This window comes from Aotus nancymaae, unplaced genomic scaffold, assembly GCF_030222135.1.
Source record: "Aotus nancymaae isolate 86718 unplaced genomic scaffold, 86718_ANA_hifiasm-v0.15.2.pri h1tg000010l, whole genome shotgun sequence".
NCBI lineage: Eukaryota > Metazoa > Chordata > Mammalia > Primates > Aotidae > Aotus > Aotus nancymaae.
In genome coordinates, this window is record NW_026988421.1 from 79,416,705 (window position 1) to 79,433,472 (window position 16,768).

Sequence of the window (16,768 nt, forward strand, 5' to 3'; positions counted from 1 at the left end):
TATTTCCAGTTCAGCAACAAAGGCTTGTTAATCTTGGGTATTTGGTGCCTTAGAAGTTGGGCTCTGAGGGAGGGAGAGACAAAGGGGGTTGTGCAGTGTGCCCGAACAGTGGGGGTAGCAGCGGCAGCATCCTGGAGGGGATTCTGGAGCACCTAGCAGGGAGGTGGCGACGCCTGGAGGAGCAGGTGATGGGGAGGCACTTCCGGCTGGGCTGAAGGCAGCTCTTTGGTTTGCACAGAGTTCGTGCTTGGGAAAAGTACTCCAGGCCATGTCTCAGGCACATGCTTGGGCTGCAGGGAGCCTGTGGTGGGGGAAGGCTTTCCTGGCTGTGTCTCAGGCACATCTTTGGGCTGTAGGGAGCCTGTGGTGGGGGAAGGCATTCCTGGTTGAGTGGAAAGCAGATCTCTGGGCAGCAGGGAGCCTGTACGCATTGGGACTGTGCAAGGACTAAGCTGAGGCACCTCCCCTGTGGGGAAGAGAAGAGAGAGAAGGTCACCATGAGGGCATTGGAATTGGGCTCAGAAGGCTGCAGGTGCCTGGCTCAAGGGGTGGGGCCAGGACCCATTGGGACCCACAGGATGGGCCTTGCTGTGCTCCTCCTCTCTCCCCTGTGTGCTGCCTCCAGCCTGGACGACTCCTTCCAGACTCAGCTCAAGCGGTAAAAGTCCGCCCCGCCTCTCCAGGCAGCCCTGGGTCTCTGACTGGACTCCCTCAGCCCTGGGGTTGAACTTGTTTCCGCCTGGCAGCCGGGAGGAGGCTGCAGTTCCCTCTGTGCACCAGCATGGCCCGGAAGGCTCTAGTGAGCATGTGGAAGGGATGAGCACACACCACACCCTCAAGGCTGACTCCAGGGACCCTTGGGTGGGTGATGAGCTGCAAAGGCAGCAGCTCCGCAGTTCCCTTGGTTTGGAAAGAGGATGATCCAGGCCTGTAGGAACAGCGAACTCTGTCTTGCAGAAGCGGCTGCTTTGCTTTCATCTTGGGCACACACCAGTGTAGCCAGCTCACCACCCACACAGCTGCAAGCCACACAGTGACTGTCTTCTCTCTATCTGCGATGCCTTTCTCTTTGCTGCCTTTTTAGGCCCATGATCGGGGCAAGCCTGTCTGAAGACTTGATCAGGGCCTTTCTAAAAGGCCCTCAGGGTCACTCTAAGTAAGGTCAAAGAGACTGAGGTTCAATCTAGCCTCCGACCTCAAGCAAGTCACTCAGCCTCTTGGGAATGGCTTTCCCATCTCTCAAATGGGCCCAGCAATACCAAACACACATTGGTCACCCCAAGCCCATTCTTCCTGTCTTCCTTACTAACGAGGCCTGCTTTTGTTGAGAGAGAGAGTGTGGTGCAACAAACCACCATACACATGTTTACCTACGTAACAAAACTGCGCGTGTATCCCAGAACTTAAAAAAAAGAGAGAGAGAGAGGCAATGTGCTCATCTGTAAAATGACCTTTTGCTGGTCTCCCTTGTTGAGCAACATGGCCATGTGAATGCGTTCTGGCAAATGGAATATAATAGGAATTGTTGGGCAGTGCTTTAAAGAAGGCTGCTTTCCCTTTTTCCTTCTTGTTTCTGCCTGGAGTATGAGTGTGATGGCTGGAGCTTCAGAAGCCATCTTGTAAGCAGGAAAGCAAACTGAGAGCCTGCCTGGCCTTTTCAAGGAGAATTGTTAGGTTTCCCCAAGGCTGTTCTCTCGGGGGGCTTAGCAGGCAGCCAATTAGGTAACAGTCTATCTCAGAGCCTCTCAGCTCTCCCATTTCAATTTGCATAGCTGTCCTCTGTTTCTAGAATGCTCTTCCTAACCCAGTGAACCACCACTCACATTTTCAGACTCAGCTCCAGAGTGACCTCCTCCAGGAAACCCCTTATCCTTGCTCCCAGCTAAAGTGACCACCCTGCTTGGTCTTTCCTGTCATGTCCTGGCAGAAGGCCGAGCCTGTTGTGGTAATTGCTGTGTCCTTGTAGGTGTGCCTGTCTCTGCTCTGCATGCATGAGGACTGTAACTGCTTCCCCTTCAGCATCTACGGCTGGTGAGCTGCAGCAGGCTCCCAGGATGCCCGTGGACGTGCCACTTTGCCTCGACCTTCTCATCTGTGATGTGGGCTGATCACGCTCACAGTCCTCGGCAAGGGCAGCAGCCCATCAGTGCCTGTGGCTTCCCTGACGTGCGGCCTGTTCAGATCCTTCTCTACTCAAGGCTACCCTTCCTAGGCTACCTGGAATCCCAGGGGTCCCCTGCCAGGCCAGTCTCAGCCTGATGGTCCCCAGGAGACCCTCCAGTCCTCACAGGTACTCCACAGAGCGTGCAGACTTCGAGCTTGCTTAAACCTGCCATTCACACATAAAGCCTCCCCTTGGGCATGTGAGTGACAAATGCCCCAAATGCTGGATTCCCTTACAGAGATGGTCTCTCTCTTCCTGAGAGGGGCCCTTCTTCCCTCTAGGCCCTGCCCTGGGGTCTGCCCGCTCCTGCCCCTGACCTGCTGGTCCACATCCAAGATGATGCTCACCTTCCCCTTGTGCCCCCTCAGACCCTGTCCTGAGCCACCTGTGTCTGCAGCTGCCTGTCCACCCTCCTCCATGCCTGACTGGGCTCCTGCTACCTGTTCAGGGCTTCAGGCTTCCTTCTTAGTACAACCCAAGTGTGTCCGCCTGCTCTCCCTGGCTCTGCCCATCCCCAAATCCAGTCCACACAGGGACCATCTTCCCTCCCAGCTCACACCCTCTAGAGGTGTTCTGCACTGCTGGCAGGACTAGTCCCTGCACCCAGGCTGCATGCCAGACCATCCCCTGCCAGGCTCCTGGGCTTCACACAACCTGCTTTCAGGCAGTCACAGCCCTGCTATTAGAAGAGCTGGCTGTGCCCTGGCACCCTCCCTCGCTTTCTGCCTTGAGGGCTCTGCTCCTCCCCTCTCCATGTTGCATGCCCAAGCCCAGACATCCTGAGCCTCAACCTCAGCTCTGATGCTGCCTCTGACAAGCTGCCTTCCTTGAAGGGGCGAACCCTGGTCCCAAAGCCCCAGAGCACTAGAGCTGAGTCTCTTTCTCTTTCTCTAGACAGCCTCTCTCTCTCCTTGTGGCGCAGAGTTGGGGCTCCTTCACATCACAGCACCCTCACCCTGCCTGCCTCAGGTCACATACCAAGCTCAAAGCCATATGCAGAGCAAGAGCGACCAGAGAGTCTATGGGCTTGGCCCAGAGCTTCGCCTGGAAGCACAGGAATGATTTCTCCACCTTTCTTTGGGGCTCAAGAAGGCTCAGTGGTGTATTCCACTCACCACTGTCCTGGTGGTCACAAGTTGTCTGGACCCAGAGCACAGGTTACTCCATCGGGACGTGCTGGGCCACAATCCAGGCCTCACAGAGGTGGCTCTGTCAGGGGGGTTTGAAGCCCCACCTCACTCCTCCTGGGCACCACTCAGATTATAAGGCCTGGGCGAGATCTTGGCTTCTGGCCAGTTATTTCCTCTGTCCACTCAGGCCTCAGTCCCAAACCCCCTTTCCTCTGAGCAGTCTCTGGGTGCAGCCAAGGCCATTGTGCTCAAACCCCCTTCTGCATGGTTAGGAGGCATGGCAGGGACCAGAAAGGATAATGCCACTCCCAGAAGATGGCACCTCCTCCTGGCACTGCCCACCAGCCTGGGGGATCCGTGGTGATGTTGTGAGGGGCTGCCTCTGTTTGTTTTGTGGGAGGAGGAAGTGTTGGCTGTGGAACCCCAGGGTACCGGGGGCCTGCTGACTGCTTTCCACTCGCTTCTCCCTGACTGCCATCAACCCTGACACCAGTGCTGGGTGAGAACAGGGGTGACTCCAGCCCCTGTTCCTTCCTTTTTTCCATCTCTACTCACAGTGAACTTAAGTCATTTCTATCAAATTCCCTAAAAATGTTTCATTACAATTTTCACTAAAATAGCATATTATGCTCCTAAATTCCTCTGGGAACAGTTGACATTGTGCTCTAGATTTTTATATTTTCAAATTTATCTTATACTAATAACTAAGTTTTATGGTTTCTTTTCATCATGGGTCAGCACATTTTTGTTACAGTTCTACATGGGTATTTGGTTTTTTGTTGCTGTTGTAAAGAGAAAGGAATCTGTCATGTTATTTCCACCTCCTTTGTTTCTACTTACTTATTGCAAAACATTCCTGTAATTATTTGCCACAGTCATTCCAGACCTAGTGTTTGCCCACTTCTGAGCGATCCCTTTGATTTCCTCCCGAGCAGGACCCAGGGCACTAACACTGAGGCCACCTCCTCTCCTCTGCCCCAGCCTATCCCAGGAGCTACATACAGGGAGCTCTGAGGTCTGGGTCTGCACTTGCAGTGATGGAGAGGATCAGGACTGGGGTGCCTCACAGTAGAGGGGACCTCCAGCTGGCTGCCCCCTGAATCTCTGGAAAAGTGTAAGGTGCTGAGGAGGTTCCTGGAGTTTGAGAGGGTCTCCTTCCTCACTGTCTCTCTGCTGACTGCAGATATCTAAGCCAGCAACTAATTATTTCTCACATCAGCTCAACCACTCTAAGGTGAAGCGACATTTCCTGAAGTCATTGGCAAACAGTTAATCTGAAACCTTAATTGCTAGCGCTTTAGAGTTTTGGCTCAATCTCTGGTTTTCCTGATTATGTTACAAGAGTGTGTGTGTGTGTGTGTGTGTGTGTGTGTGTGTTGGGGTGGAGGGGTTGTGTTGTGGAGTCGAAGGGAAGCTTGCTGTCATTGCAATACAGAAGTTATGATCTGAAACTTTCCCAAAAAGCACTAGCTTCAAGAAGAGCTGTAAGCTGGGATTCCTAGACAAGTGGAGGCAGCAGCTAGCTGACTTTGCCACACCTGTCCCTTGATCTAGCGCCCTCCGTGGGCACGTGTTCAGGAGGAGAACTCAGAAGCTCCATGACTATGAATGCATCCTAAGGCCCGTCTGCATTAAGCTCCAACTGTTACCCGGAACGACTCTCCCAGCAAACATGAGTATGAATTTAGAAGAAGGTGTGCAAGTGACTGTGTGAAATCAAGATATTAATATCCACAAATGTATCATGTGTGAATTTTGGTAAATCCTCTTTAAAAGTCATCAATAGTTTCTTGGAAATCATGACTTCCAGTGAAACAGTGTACAAGAAAACTAATTTGGCCATAGATTAATTGATACAAGTAATTTAAGTCCCTATGGTGTGTATCTAGTCATGAAGACATCACTGGACTTCTAAATAAAAACCAAAGTGCTTCTAATATTAAACAGTGAAATAAATGTGAGCTATACATACCCTTAAGAAAAGTTAATAAAAGAAAATAACATAATTAATTACTCAGTTATTCCAGCTCAGGGTCGCAGGAGGCTGGAGCCTATCCCGGCAGCTCAGGGTGCAAGGTGGGAGCTAACCCTGGACAGGGCATCATGCTGATGCAGCGTGCACTCACACACACCCACACCCACTCACACGGCTCACAGACGCCCAATCCACCTGATGTGCACATCTCTGGGGTGTAAGCAAAACTGAAGTACCCAGAAAAATTCCACGCAGACATGGGAAGAACATGCCGACTCCACACAGACAGTGGCCTTAGTTGGGAATGGGTTTGTTTTCTCATCAGCATCATCATTTCTCAGTCAGTGTTCAGATGACGTTGAGTGAAATGGCATTATGCGAGCACCTGCTGTGTGACATTTTACACCGTAGAGAGATGCACTTGCAGGTGATTCCACAGATCACAATGACAGCAGGACACGGGGTGGAGCCTGAGTCAGACATGAGACTCCCCTGGGGTCAGTTCATAGCCCGGCTCTACCACTCACCAACCCTGCCACGCTGAGCCCATCACTAAACATCAGAGCCTCAGTGTCCACAGCTGTGAAGTGCAGACAATAGTGACCACCTTGCAGGACAGAGAGGTGGCCGTGCACACAGTAAGGACCCAGAGCCAGGCTGTTGGATGCGGGTCCTATTGCTTCCTGGCTGTGTGACCCTGGGTGGGTTACCTAACCGCGCAGGGCCTCTAGCGTCCTCCCCACATTAGAGCTGTTGGCATATATTAGTTTGTGGAATGCACTTGCAACAGTGTCTGGCCCACGTTAACATCTATGTGCAGGCAGCTATGAGCCCTCCTGGGTGTTGTGAGAACGAAAGCAGATCCAGCTTCTAAAGGGCCTCCTGCTGTGCTGCGCACACAGTTAAGCTCACTGGAAAGGCTGTTATATCATTGTGGGCACTATATTTGGTGAGAGAGAGTAAGTTTCACATTAGTCGCCTCTCTTTCCTGATGGATCTAGCAATACTGTTTCCCATGAACGTAATGAGCATCCACAGGATAAGGCGAAGGAGAATCCTCAGCACGGGTGGGAGGGAGAGTTTGGCTCAAGAGCCTTGGAGTCTTGCTGCTTCATTTTGTGTGAGTGCGTAGAGGGATGGCCTGGAAGGGGACACTAGTAAAAAATTTATTCAGAGAACAGAAGGTGATGGAGCAGAGAGACACACTCAATTTTAAAGAAATGAAAGTAAACAAGACTGACCAGTTTTGCTGCAAAAATGCTGAGGTGTTCAGTAAACTGAGCCTTTGAGAATTTCCTGCATTATCATGTGCCGAAATGCAAAAATGTTTGAATTTGCTGAAAGGAGCAAGTAAGCAAGGTTTTAAAAAGCAGCAGCTCCTCTAAATTCAACAGCACACTCCATTTACACAGGCTTATCAACCTCCCGAGCTCATCCATACCCCAGGTCAGCCTGCAATGCCAAGTCAGGAAGAGGAGTTTGGAAATAGCGCCCCCACAAGGCCAGGGCATGGATGGAGAAAGAGGCCTGCACTGATTCTTTCAGGATCTCCCACTCTGCTGAGGCCTGAGTGAGTCTCCATCTGAAAGGAGATCCTGGAAGAGGACCGTGTGGCACCCAGGTCACCTCTTCACTCTGCAGTGAAGAGACAGAAGCCTGTGCCTGGCCCGGGCAGGACGTCTCACTGATGCCTCCACAGCCCTGCAGCTGCATTTGGCCTGCCTGGCTGGGGTTGAGCCACCCAAGCCTGATCTCCAGCATGTTCCCACTGAGATGCACTTTCTCCTCAAGCCTCTGGCCTCCTTCTCCCTCAGGGAGCCCCTGGCTCAGGCAGGAAGGTCACATTCCCAGTTTATCCAAGCAGGAAGCTGCTGAGCTTGCCAGCAGCCTGGCTGATGTCCGGCTCTGTACACTCAGGACTGGGTTTACAGGACGTTTCAAGGGGCACCCTTCCTCTTTCATGCTTCATGTTAGACCCTGGGGCGAGCACAATGAAGCCTTAAAGAGGAGAACCGGGAACTCCCGCCAGCCTGTCTGAATTCTTGGTACCCGACACAAATCTTACAAGACACTCAGTTGGGCCTTCAGGATCACAGTTGGGAAGGACAAGGTAGAATTAGATGGTGGCAGAGGAGCTGGAAGGGAGCCCAGGTCTACAAGACACAGCTGTGGGCCTCCCTGGGTTAGGGAAGATCTGGGTTGATTTCTGATAGCCCTGGAGGTGGCCTCGGGCAGCTTTCTGGGCCACTCTGGGCCTCTATTCTGCTATTAGTAAGATAGGGATTGTCTCTCCTGCTCCAAGAATTATAGGGTGGACTTCATGTGTTGACAGTCACAAGGGCCTGGCGGAGCCCTGAGCAGTGGTAAGTGCCCTCCATAATGCAATTACTCTGCCACCCTCCCCCAAACCTTAGCTTCAAGGAGCTGCCCTCGGGAAAGGGACAATTTCAGATTCTTGCTCCATCCCTGCCTCACCACACGGGGCAGGAAGGCCATTTCTGGCTCTTTCCTGTGCCCACCCCCAAGTCTCTTGCCTTCCCGCCGCTCGAGGTGCCCGTTTTCACTCTCTGCCATCAAATTCTGTCCTTCCTGCCTGACTGAGCGTCTCGCCTGTTCAGTGCACAAGGCTGGACTAATTCTGTGTGACTGGAGCTGCGCTGTGGCAACGTGGAGAGGCCTATGGGACCTCGGGTGGAGGATGGGCTTTTGTGTAATGGAGGATGGGCTTCTGTGTAAGCATGGCTGGGATTGAGAACCCAGTGCAGAGCCACAGAGCCAGGAGCTCAGCGGCTGGAGGAGCCCTGCCTGCCTCTGACACCAGCAATGCCCTGCCAGGTGTCAGCACGCCTCCCAGGGCTCCCGGCCCGTTTCTAATCAGTGGTGTCCAGAGGCTCACAGCCTGCAAGGTCTTCTCAGTGCACAGCCACCTGGCCACGGAGAGCCTGTGCTGTCCTGATGCAGGAGGTCTGGCCAGTGCAGGTCTCTCTATAAACCCTGGGGATGAGATCGTCTTCCAGGTGCAAAGGACTGGACTGTGGGAAGCACAGGCAGATGAGCCCCAGGCCGAGCCAGGAGTGGGGCTCTCCTGGGCCCCAGGGCCTGAGCTGAAAGGCCCTTGCTGCTGATGAGAAAGGAGGGCAGTGCAGGATAAGGGCAGCAGCCAGGCCCAGCTCACATCCAGCCCTATCACTCATGGGCTTTGGGAGCAGGGATGTGCTACTTAATCTCTCAGCGCTTCGCTCCCCTTAAGTAAACTGGATAACAATAGCACCGACTGGTGCAGCTGCTGGGAGGATGAAAACAGTGAAAGCCTGGCTTAGGCTAGCAACTGGCCCCCGGGAGGACTCCATACATTACTGAGTCCTCATTAATAACTACGGATCCTCATTCATAATAAGTTACAAAGAGAAAATCTTAACAGTTTGGTCCTCCCCATGGTCCCAAGGCAAAGACCCAGGGAAGGAATCCCTCCGGAGAACCAGTCAGTGCTGCCTGACAACCCTGTCCGCCACCCCAACAGCACTCCTGGCCCCAGATGCCAGCAAAGGAAGTGCATGGGTGCCATGTTCAGAAATGCTGGGAGGCCCATGGGCACCATTTCTGTGTTTCTTGTGCCATCCTCCTTGGCAGAGACATGGCTCTCTGAGCCACAATCCCAGAGGACAGCAGTCAGGGGAAAAGTAGTGGCCTTCTGTACATCAAGTGTGTCCCTGTTTCCCAGCTCACCTGGTCCCTGTGCTGACACCACATCCATGGCACCTGGCTGTAGTTTGGGTGACAGAGGTCACCGAAGGTATCCAGATTGCCCTGAAAAGCAACGTGGTGATGAGGAAGCCATGTAGCCTGGCACCGTCTCCAGAAGGCATCAGGACCCCTGAGTCCCCCACAGCTCTGTCCTCAGGAGCACATCTAGACAAAGCTCCCATCTCCCCCTAGGGCAGGGGTCCAGCAGCCTTCTGTGTTGGGGACATGGTCACTGTGGCCATAGGAGTTTTGGAATCTAGAACAAAACAGTATTTTGGTGAAGAAAGCGGAAAAGCCAGGGGCAGATTCAGATGAAAAGTCCAAAGGCAGGACGAGCCTGTGGTTCCGAGCAGAGGTCCTGAAGGTGAGCGTGAGCTGGGCACAGGGGCCTGGGCAGAAGCTCACGGAGGGGAGAAGGAGCCCTACTGCTGGGTCACACGGGGGAAGGCAGGTGAGAGGACCGTGCTCTGCTCAGAGAGTGGTGTCTGAGACCAGGGAAGAAAGAAGTGGAAGGCAGAGAAAAAACAGGCCAGAAAGCAGCCCAGGACCCACGTGGGCAGCCCCTTGGCCACTCGGCGCTGGAGTCAGGCCTTTGTGGGCCCTGGTGGGGATGGGATGAGGGCCGTGCAGTGCAAGGCAGTGCAGGCTGCTGGCAGGTGACTTCTTCTCCCTGGAGGCTGTGTTTCAGCTTCTCTGTGCCCCACACCCCAGGGAGAGACAGGCCTGGCTGCCCCAGATGCTGTGGAGGGGCTGTGGAGGAACCTGACACTCCCAGGAGGAAGCTCCCATCTTCCCCTGGGGGAGGAGCCAGGACCAAGTGGGGAGGGGCAGAGCCAGGCAGGAACTCTGTGGACCTTCTCCCTCAACACCAGCCACCCAGGTGCCCTCTCTACCCCTGTGCAGGGCCCCCTGCTGCTGCCCGGCTGGGTTCCCCTCAGCAAGATGGGCCTTGGACCCGCTCGTGAAGGAGGTTTTCTCAGGGCAGGTGGCTGTTGTGTAGGCTGCAGGGCTCGAGCTCCTGCACAGGTGTCTTGTGAGGTAGTTTGGGTCTCCACCTCCACCTCCTCCCCTCCCTGAAGCACCTGTGAGCCCATCTCAGCAGGTGACAAGCCCACTCAGTGCCAGCTTTTCCTCACTGCCTGAAGATCCTGCTGCCTGGGCTGGCAGGTGCCCCTGGCATCTCTGTAGTGTTAGTGATGGGGAGAACGTGTGTCAGGACTGGTCATTTCTTTTTTTTTTTCTGATCTGTATGACCTTTTGTGACACAAGTTGCTAGACCTAAGCACCTGCAGGCAGGTGGTTTAATAATTAAACCACTTCCAGAGCTAAGGCACCCCTGTGGGAACCAGGGGCTGGCCAGACAACAAACGCTGCCACTGTACAGTAACACGGATCCTTCTAGAGAGAGAGTTTGATGGGCGGGGACAGACCTGGTGGTGCAGGGGACAGGAGCCCTCACACATGTCTGCCACAGGGACACTAGGGTGGGCCACAGGTGGGCATCTGATTGCTCTTGGCATATCAGCCCCCATAAGAGCTTGCCTTTCTCCAGGGCCCTGGCCTCTGCAGCGGGACCCAGCTGCTCCCCTCCTCCAGCAGTCCCAGCCGGGGGTTACAGCCCCTCTCCACTGTGCCCTTCTCACCTTTATCCCTCTCATCCCACACACTCCTTGGCACCCAGAGCAGCAAACAATCACAGTGGGGCAGATGTTTCCAGGAGGCGGAGGCGGGGGCGGAGGTGATGGTGTTGGTGGTGGAGGTGGTGGTTTCTCTGGCTCTGACTCCTAAAAAAATAAAGACAGTTGTCTGTTAACAGTGCTGGCTGAGCACAGTGCTGGCCATTCTCAGATGTGTGTCTGAGGAATGAATGGACCAGAGAGAAACTCACACCACAGGGGAGGGTCCTTCATGTGAGAAACATGCAAACTCCTCATGGCTTGCAGATGTGGCTCTTCTCCTAACTGCCAATGACTTCGTCTCTGTCCCCTGGGTTCTCCCGCGGCCACTCTTGTTGAAAGAGGCCTGCTCTGGGGGCTGTGCAGTGGTCCCAGCATTTGCAGGTGACTGCCCACACCCAGCTGGTTGCAGATGCAGCCTTCCCGGGCCCACTCTGCAGCATCGCAGAGGCCAGCCTTGGCCAAGGAGGCCTGTTCCCACCCCATCCCAGGCCCAGGGCTTCATTCCTCAGAGGCTCACCACTGTCCATGGACCCTGGCGGGGTTTTCCAACCCAGGTGAGCCACAGCTCCTGGATTCCTGGTCCCTGTGCTCACTGGGCTGGTGTCTCTCCTGGCTTGGTGCCAGACAGAACTCCCCTATCCCTCAGCCCTGCAGTCCTGAGAAGTTAACCCCAGCCAGCCCCTCGACCCTGCCTAGAGCCAGGGATCCAGAGAGGCCAAATGGAGCCACACCCACATCTGGAGCCTGGGGAGGGGGCCAGGTCCTTTTTCAGGGCGCATCCGTTCTTAGTATCTTACAACAGGTCCTTGGGGTTTTGACAGAGCGCCCCACTTATTCAGGAGAGATCATCACGGTTGCTGAAACTGGCCACCCCAGGCTGTGAATTGGTGACAAGTCTCATGTTGGGGGGTGCAGGGAACGGGAAGGGTGTGCTGGGACATCACTGAGTCCCCGCCCTTCTCAGGCTCCACTCTGCCCCTGTCACCTTCTTCTCTGCCCAAGCAGGTGGAGGTCATGGGGCACAGGCTTCATGGCACTCTTGGTGAAGATCAGTGGACTGCGTGGGATGTGACGATATCGAGACCATAACCATGACTTACCTTTTCCGGCTTCTGCACAGGTGCTGGCTCCTTGACAGTCTAGAATGTTCAAAAGAGACAAATGTGGGCTGGATGGGGGTGGGTGGGCTCTGCCTTGGCCCTGTGCACAGCTGGGACCCTGGTCTGGAGCAGAAGAAGAGCACTGTCTTTGGAGTGTCACTCTGGCCACCCTGAGCCTGTGAAGTTGTATTCGGCAGGCTCCTCCTCCCGGGCCTCAGCCTCCAGTCTTACCCAAGGGGAACCTCTGTAGCGCTGCTGTGGGGTTCCTAGGGGTCATCCAGGCCAGGGACCAGGACCCTAGAGAGGCCCAACTCCTACAGGTGTCCTTCTCTGCCCACAGCCACATGGAGAAGAGAATGCCTGACCCACTTCCCTTCTTCAGGGAGAGCCTGTCTGTCCCCGGGAGCCCTCCCTAACCTCCCAGCCTCACGGCCGAGTCCCCAGCTTCCTCTGCTCGCAGCTCCCTGTGCAGAGATGAGCCCTGCGTGTTCCCTGGGCTGAGCTCTGTCCTCTCCTCCCCCTGCTCTGTCCTCTCTCTGCAGCTCTCTGGGCTGGGTCCATCCACTCCAGCTCCCAGCACCGCTTCCATCCTCCCTGCTTTTGGCTCCTGTTCTGCCTTACAGGGGCCCTTCCCACTCCTGTGGGGTGGACATTTCACCCTCAGCCCTGACAAGACAGGACTGTGAGCTCCCTGTGGGGAAAAGTGGCTGCTTCATTTCTGTTCCTCCCCAGATCAGCATGGGGCCCAGTGAAGCTGGAGCTCAGTAAAGACAGATGGAGGAATGGGGAAGGCACCAGACATGTGCTGAGAGCCACGCTGGTTTCTCAAGGCACAGACAGCTGGGGGGTTACAGCACCGTCCTCCATGTGCGCCATCAGGACCTCATGGGGGACCCTCCCTTCCTCCCTCCACACAGAGGCCGCCTCCTGGCGCTTGTCCATCTGAGGCTACTGGAAGTCTGGCTTGTTGAGGCAGCCCTGGTTTCAGGGGTTCTGGGGTCACTTCTCTCTGGGAGCCAGAGCAGGGCTCAGCTCCACGTCCAGGGCATCCCAGGCCAGCTCTCTGTGGCCAGCCCGGGGCGGGAGGTCCTACAGAAGCCCAGGCTTGCTAGGCTCTGGGAACGTGTGGACAGGTCTGTGCCTCCCCAGGCTCACGTGATGAGCCGGGAGTTGAAGGAAACTTCCCATAGGTGGGATCACGGGTGAGTCACATGTCGGAGTCCCTGGGAGGGTGGGCGTGGGCCTGGGCCCCTGGGCTGGGCAGGCAGGGAGCACTTGCCTTCCTGCGGCACAGCAGCCAGAGACAACACAGCAGCAGTGGCAGCAGCAGGAGCGGCACAAAATACGGCCAGTTGCTGAAAAAGTCCTGGTGGAGAAAGAGAGCACCATGAGCCATGCCCAAGGGACAGAGGGATGCCAGGCCTGGGAGGGCCTGGGTGGCCTCTTCCCAGTGCCGTCCACTTGGGGGCCCATCTACCCACTCTCCCTTCTCTCCTGGTGGTCCCACCTCAAGGTACTACAGTGGGGCCTGGGCAAGGGATGCACCCAAGAAAGCTACAAACCCCTCCTCTGGCCCTGCTGAAAGGCTCTGCCCTACAGCCCTGCCAAGAAAGTCCCAGAAGCTTCCATGGTCTGAAGAACCCACCCTCACTGCACACCTCGCCTGCAGCACAGGGCTTCTGTGAGGATCACAAAATCTACAGGTATAAAGACGGGCGAGGGTGGGGGCGCTGCGGCCGAGAGAGGTGCAGGCGCAGGAGCAGGGGCAGGAGATCCAGGTCCATTCCCCACAGCCTCTCTCCACACTTCCAGGCTCTGCACCGTGGACGCATCCATGCACGGGTCTGAGCCTCAGTCTCCACACCTGTGCAAGGGGAATGAGCCTCCCTCCCTGGGGGCACTTGTGAGGTTTAGAGAGCTCAGAGGAAGTCCTGGCTCAGAACCAGGTCTGCATAGGGTGTGAGCAACAGGAGCACTTCTCTGAGTGTTCCTTAAAATAAAGGGACCTTGAGCAGCATCCGTGGGAACACAGGCTGCTCAAGCCTTCCCCAAGTCCAGAGCTCTGGCTTAGAGAGGAGGCTGATGGGGAGGGGAGAGCAGGGGAGGGGAGGAGGGAGAGTCTGTGCTGGGAACCAGGCTGGCTGAAGGAGAGGAACCACTGAGGCCAAGCATGAAGGCTGCTGGCAAGGTGGGAGCCCCAGGGCAGCTCCTGATGTGCCTGTCGCTGTCAAGCCGTCAGTGGGTGGATTACTGATGGGGATGTGTGCTTTCAGCCTGCTGATCTGGTCATGGATGTGCAGGGACTGGCAAGGGTCGACCCAGAGGGAGGACTCTCAACACTGGTGCATCCTCACAAGTGAGACTGGGCACAAGGCAGCAGGGTGGGCTCAGGCCTCCCACCCATCCCTCCAGCTCATCCTCCTGCCTATGCAGCCCTGGGCCAAGCTGCCCAAAGATGTGGAGCTCTGAAGAGCTGGGACCTGGGGCACAGCACCTCCATTCCAGGGGCTTCTTGGAGCTGAGCCCCGGTCTGAGTGCCTGAGAGCCTCCACTTCAGCAGCAGGAGGGGACATACTGCAGGGCTCAAGGAAGAGACAGGGACAGCTCAATGGCCTGAGCAAGGAGGAGTGGCAGAAAGGGAGCTGAAGGCATCTGGGCAATGACACCAGGTGACCATGAGGCAGGCTTGGGGGTCAGGGACATGAGCAGGTTTAGGACCAGATCAGCAGCTGGGGCACCAGTTCGGTGGCACACACACCCTGATGGCAGTGCGTGGAATCCTCCAGAGCTCCTGGACCTGGGAGGCCCGTGTGGAGAAACTGGACACTGTAGAGGCCCTGGACTCTAGCGCCTGGCAGCCTCCCAGCCTCACCCACCTAGCAGCTGGAAGCCAGGCTGGAGTAGCCCCAGGTTCCTGATGCACACGCTGCTTTCTGGGACTGGCTGGGAACTGTCTGCCCGGGAACTGTCTGCCCTTTCTGTCTTCCCCAGGGTGTATCTCCTTCTAGCGCAGGAGCTCTAGACAGTCCTTATACAGGTTTCCAGCCCTGTGCTGGTACTCACACATGTGGTGCCCGTGACGCTGACGTTGCTCTTGAAGAATGAGACACCGTTGTTCAAGCTGACTTCAATTAAGAACTTCCTAAAGCACCAAAAAAGCAGGTGATGAGAGCCAGCCGGGAGAGATGCATTTCTTGCCCTTGGCCAACGGACAGCACGGGTGATGAGAGGTCACTCCCCAGACACTGGCAGGTTAACTCAGCAATGATGACCAAGGGGGAGGTGGGTCAGACGGTGAGTGGCCGCTCATGGGGTCTCATGCCACTGAGACCATTTCCTAAGTGACCAGGGAGTTCTGCTTGGTGTCACCATTCAGGCTTTTACAGTCTGTTGGCTTAACTCTGAAAGGCAAGCTGGAGCAAAGGTACCATTCCTAGGGCAATCATCTCCCTCATCCTCCCTCCTCACAGATCCTAGGACACCACAGATCCCTCAACACCTTGGGGCCAGCAACAAGGGATGTGGGGAAGAGGGTGCTCTTTGCCCAGCTGGAGACACCTGCTGCCCCAGCAGGGGGCATCCACATTCTGTACACCTCACGGTGCCCAACCCTGACCCCCTGGCCTCTTGCCCACTAAGGCCTCCTGCCAGGGGTACTTACTCTCCAGGTTTTTCTAGTTTTGGTCCAGGGCAAGTCATGGAATTCTGGTTGATCTGAATTGGCTGTTCATCTAAAATAAAATGACATGAGAAGACTGTCAATGCACGTCTGTCCACTGTCCCTCCCCCGGTCTGTCCTCAGCATGCAGAGCTGACCCTGTGGCCCAGGACCAGCATGTGGGCTCTGCCTTCCTCTTGCAGAGACCCCTGTGAACACCCAGCACACCCAGGCACTGTGCAGTGCTCTGCTGTGTAACAGGAACAGGCAGGCAGAGTCCCTGCTCTCAAGGGACTCACCTTTAGGGATTGCAGGGGACACAGAAAACAAAATAAAAACGGGACAAAAGAGATGACAGAGAGTGCAAGGTGCTGTGATGTCCAAGACCAGAGGAGGTGAGAGGACCAGAGGGGAAGGGACAGCTGCTTCATTATGGGTGACTTCTCTATCTTGTAGAAACAATTTCTGGTCTAGAGGAGCTGAAACATTTGTACATGAAATGATGCAAGGCCAGAGGTTTGCTTCAAAATACTCTGTGGTAAGGGTACCAAGGAAAGCAGGTTGAGATTTATTGAAAGTAGGTGATGGCCGCTTCACATTCATTGCACAACTCTTGTTATTTTGCATACTGTTGAAAACGTCCCTGAAAAATACATTCCCTCTGAAGAGGTGACATTTCAGCTGAGATTAAAAACATCAGGAGCCAGATGGACTAAGATCCCGGGTAAGAGTGCTTGTGGCTGAGAGAGTGGCGTGTGCCAATGCCCCAGGCAGTGACTCGCTGACCTTGTCAAGGAAGGGAAAGAAGTGACCCAGGGCAGGGGGCGGGGCCTCGTGGGCCCTGGGGAGGGGCTGGGTTTTATTTCTTGGGCAGTGAATCTGTCCAGGTTGGGGAGATCCAGGATATATTTTGCACATGGAGGCAACAGTTCTTGCTGGTGGACTGGGTGTGACGAGGAGGCTGGGAGGAGTCAAAGGTGACATTTGAGTGTTTTCAGAACAACTGGGTGGACAGTGACACCATTTGCCATAACGGGGAAGCCTGAGGAGGGGACTGTGTTTTGTTTTTTTTTTTAAGTCTGTAATTTTGTTTTCCAGTTTTTATTTATGTATTTACTTATTCATTTATGTGGGAGCGTGGGGGGCTCAGGAGACTTCCATAACATGTAGACATGGAACCTTCTAACTCCTGAGCCCACATGTTTTCCACGCCTCCTGAAGTGTGGGGGAGGGTGTGGGCCAGGCTGCGTCTGCCCACTGGCTTTGCTCCAGCTCTGCACCCACTGAGGATGGCTGCCAGGACCCAGGCTTCCTAGGG

At 55.2% G+C, this 16,768-nt stretch overlaps 1 protein-coding gene across 1 annotated transcript; it reads right to left on the bottom strand.

The window, feature by feature from the left end:
* Positions 1-13,810, bottom strand: ANTXRL (ANTXR like). Its single transcript, XM_064373715.1, is given in 7 exon segments — positions 1-466; positions 8,996-9,076; positions 10,657-10,797; positions 11,793-11,831; positions 13,072-13,158; positions 13,657-13,713; positions 13,715-13,810. Coding segments are annotated over 7 exon segments (918 nt in total). The 3' UTR covers positions 1-49.
* Between the last annotated feature and the right edge of the window lie 2,958 nt (positions 13,811-16,768).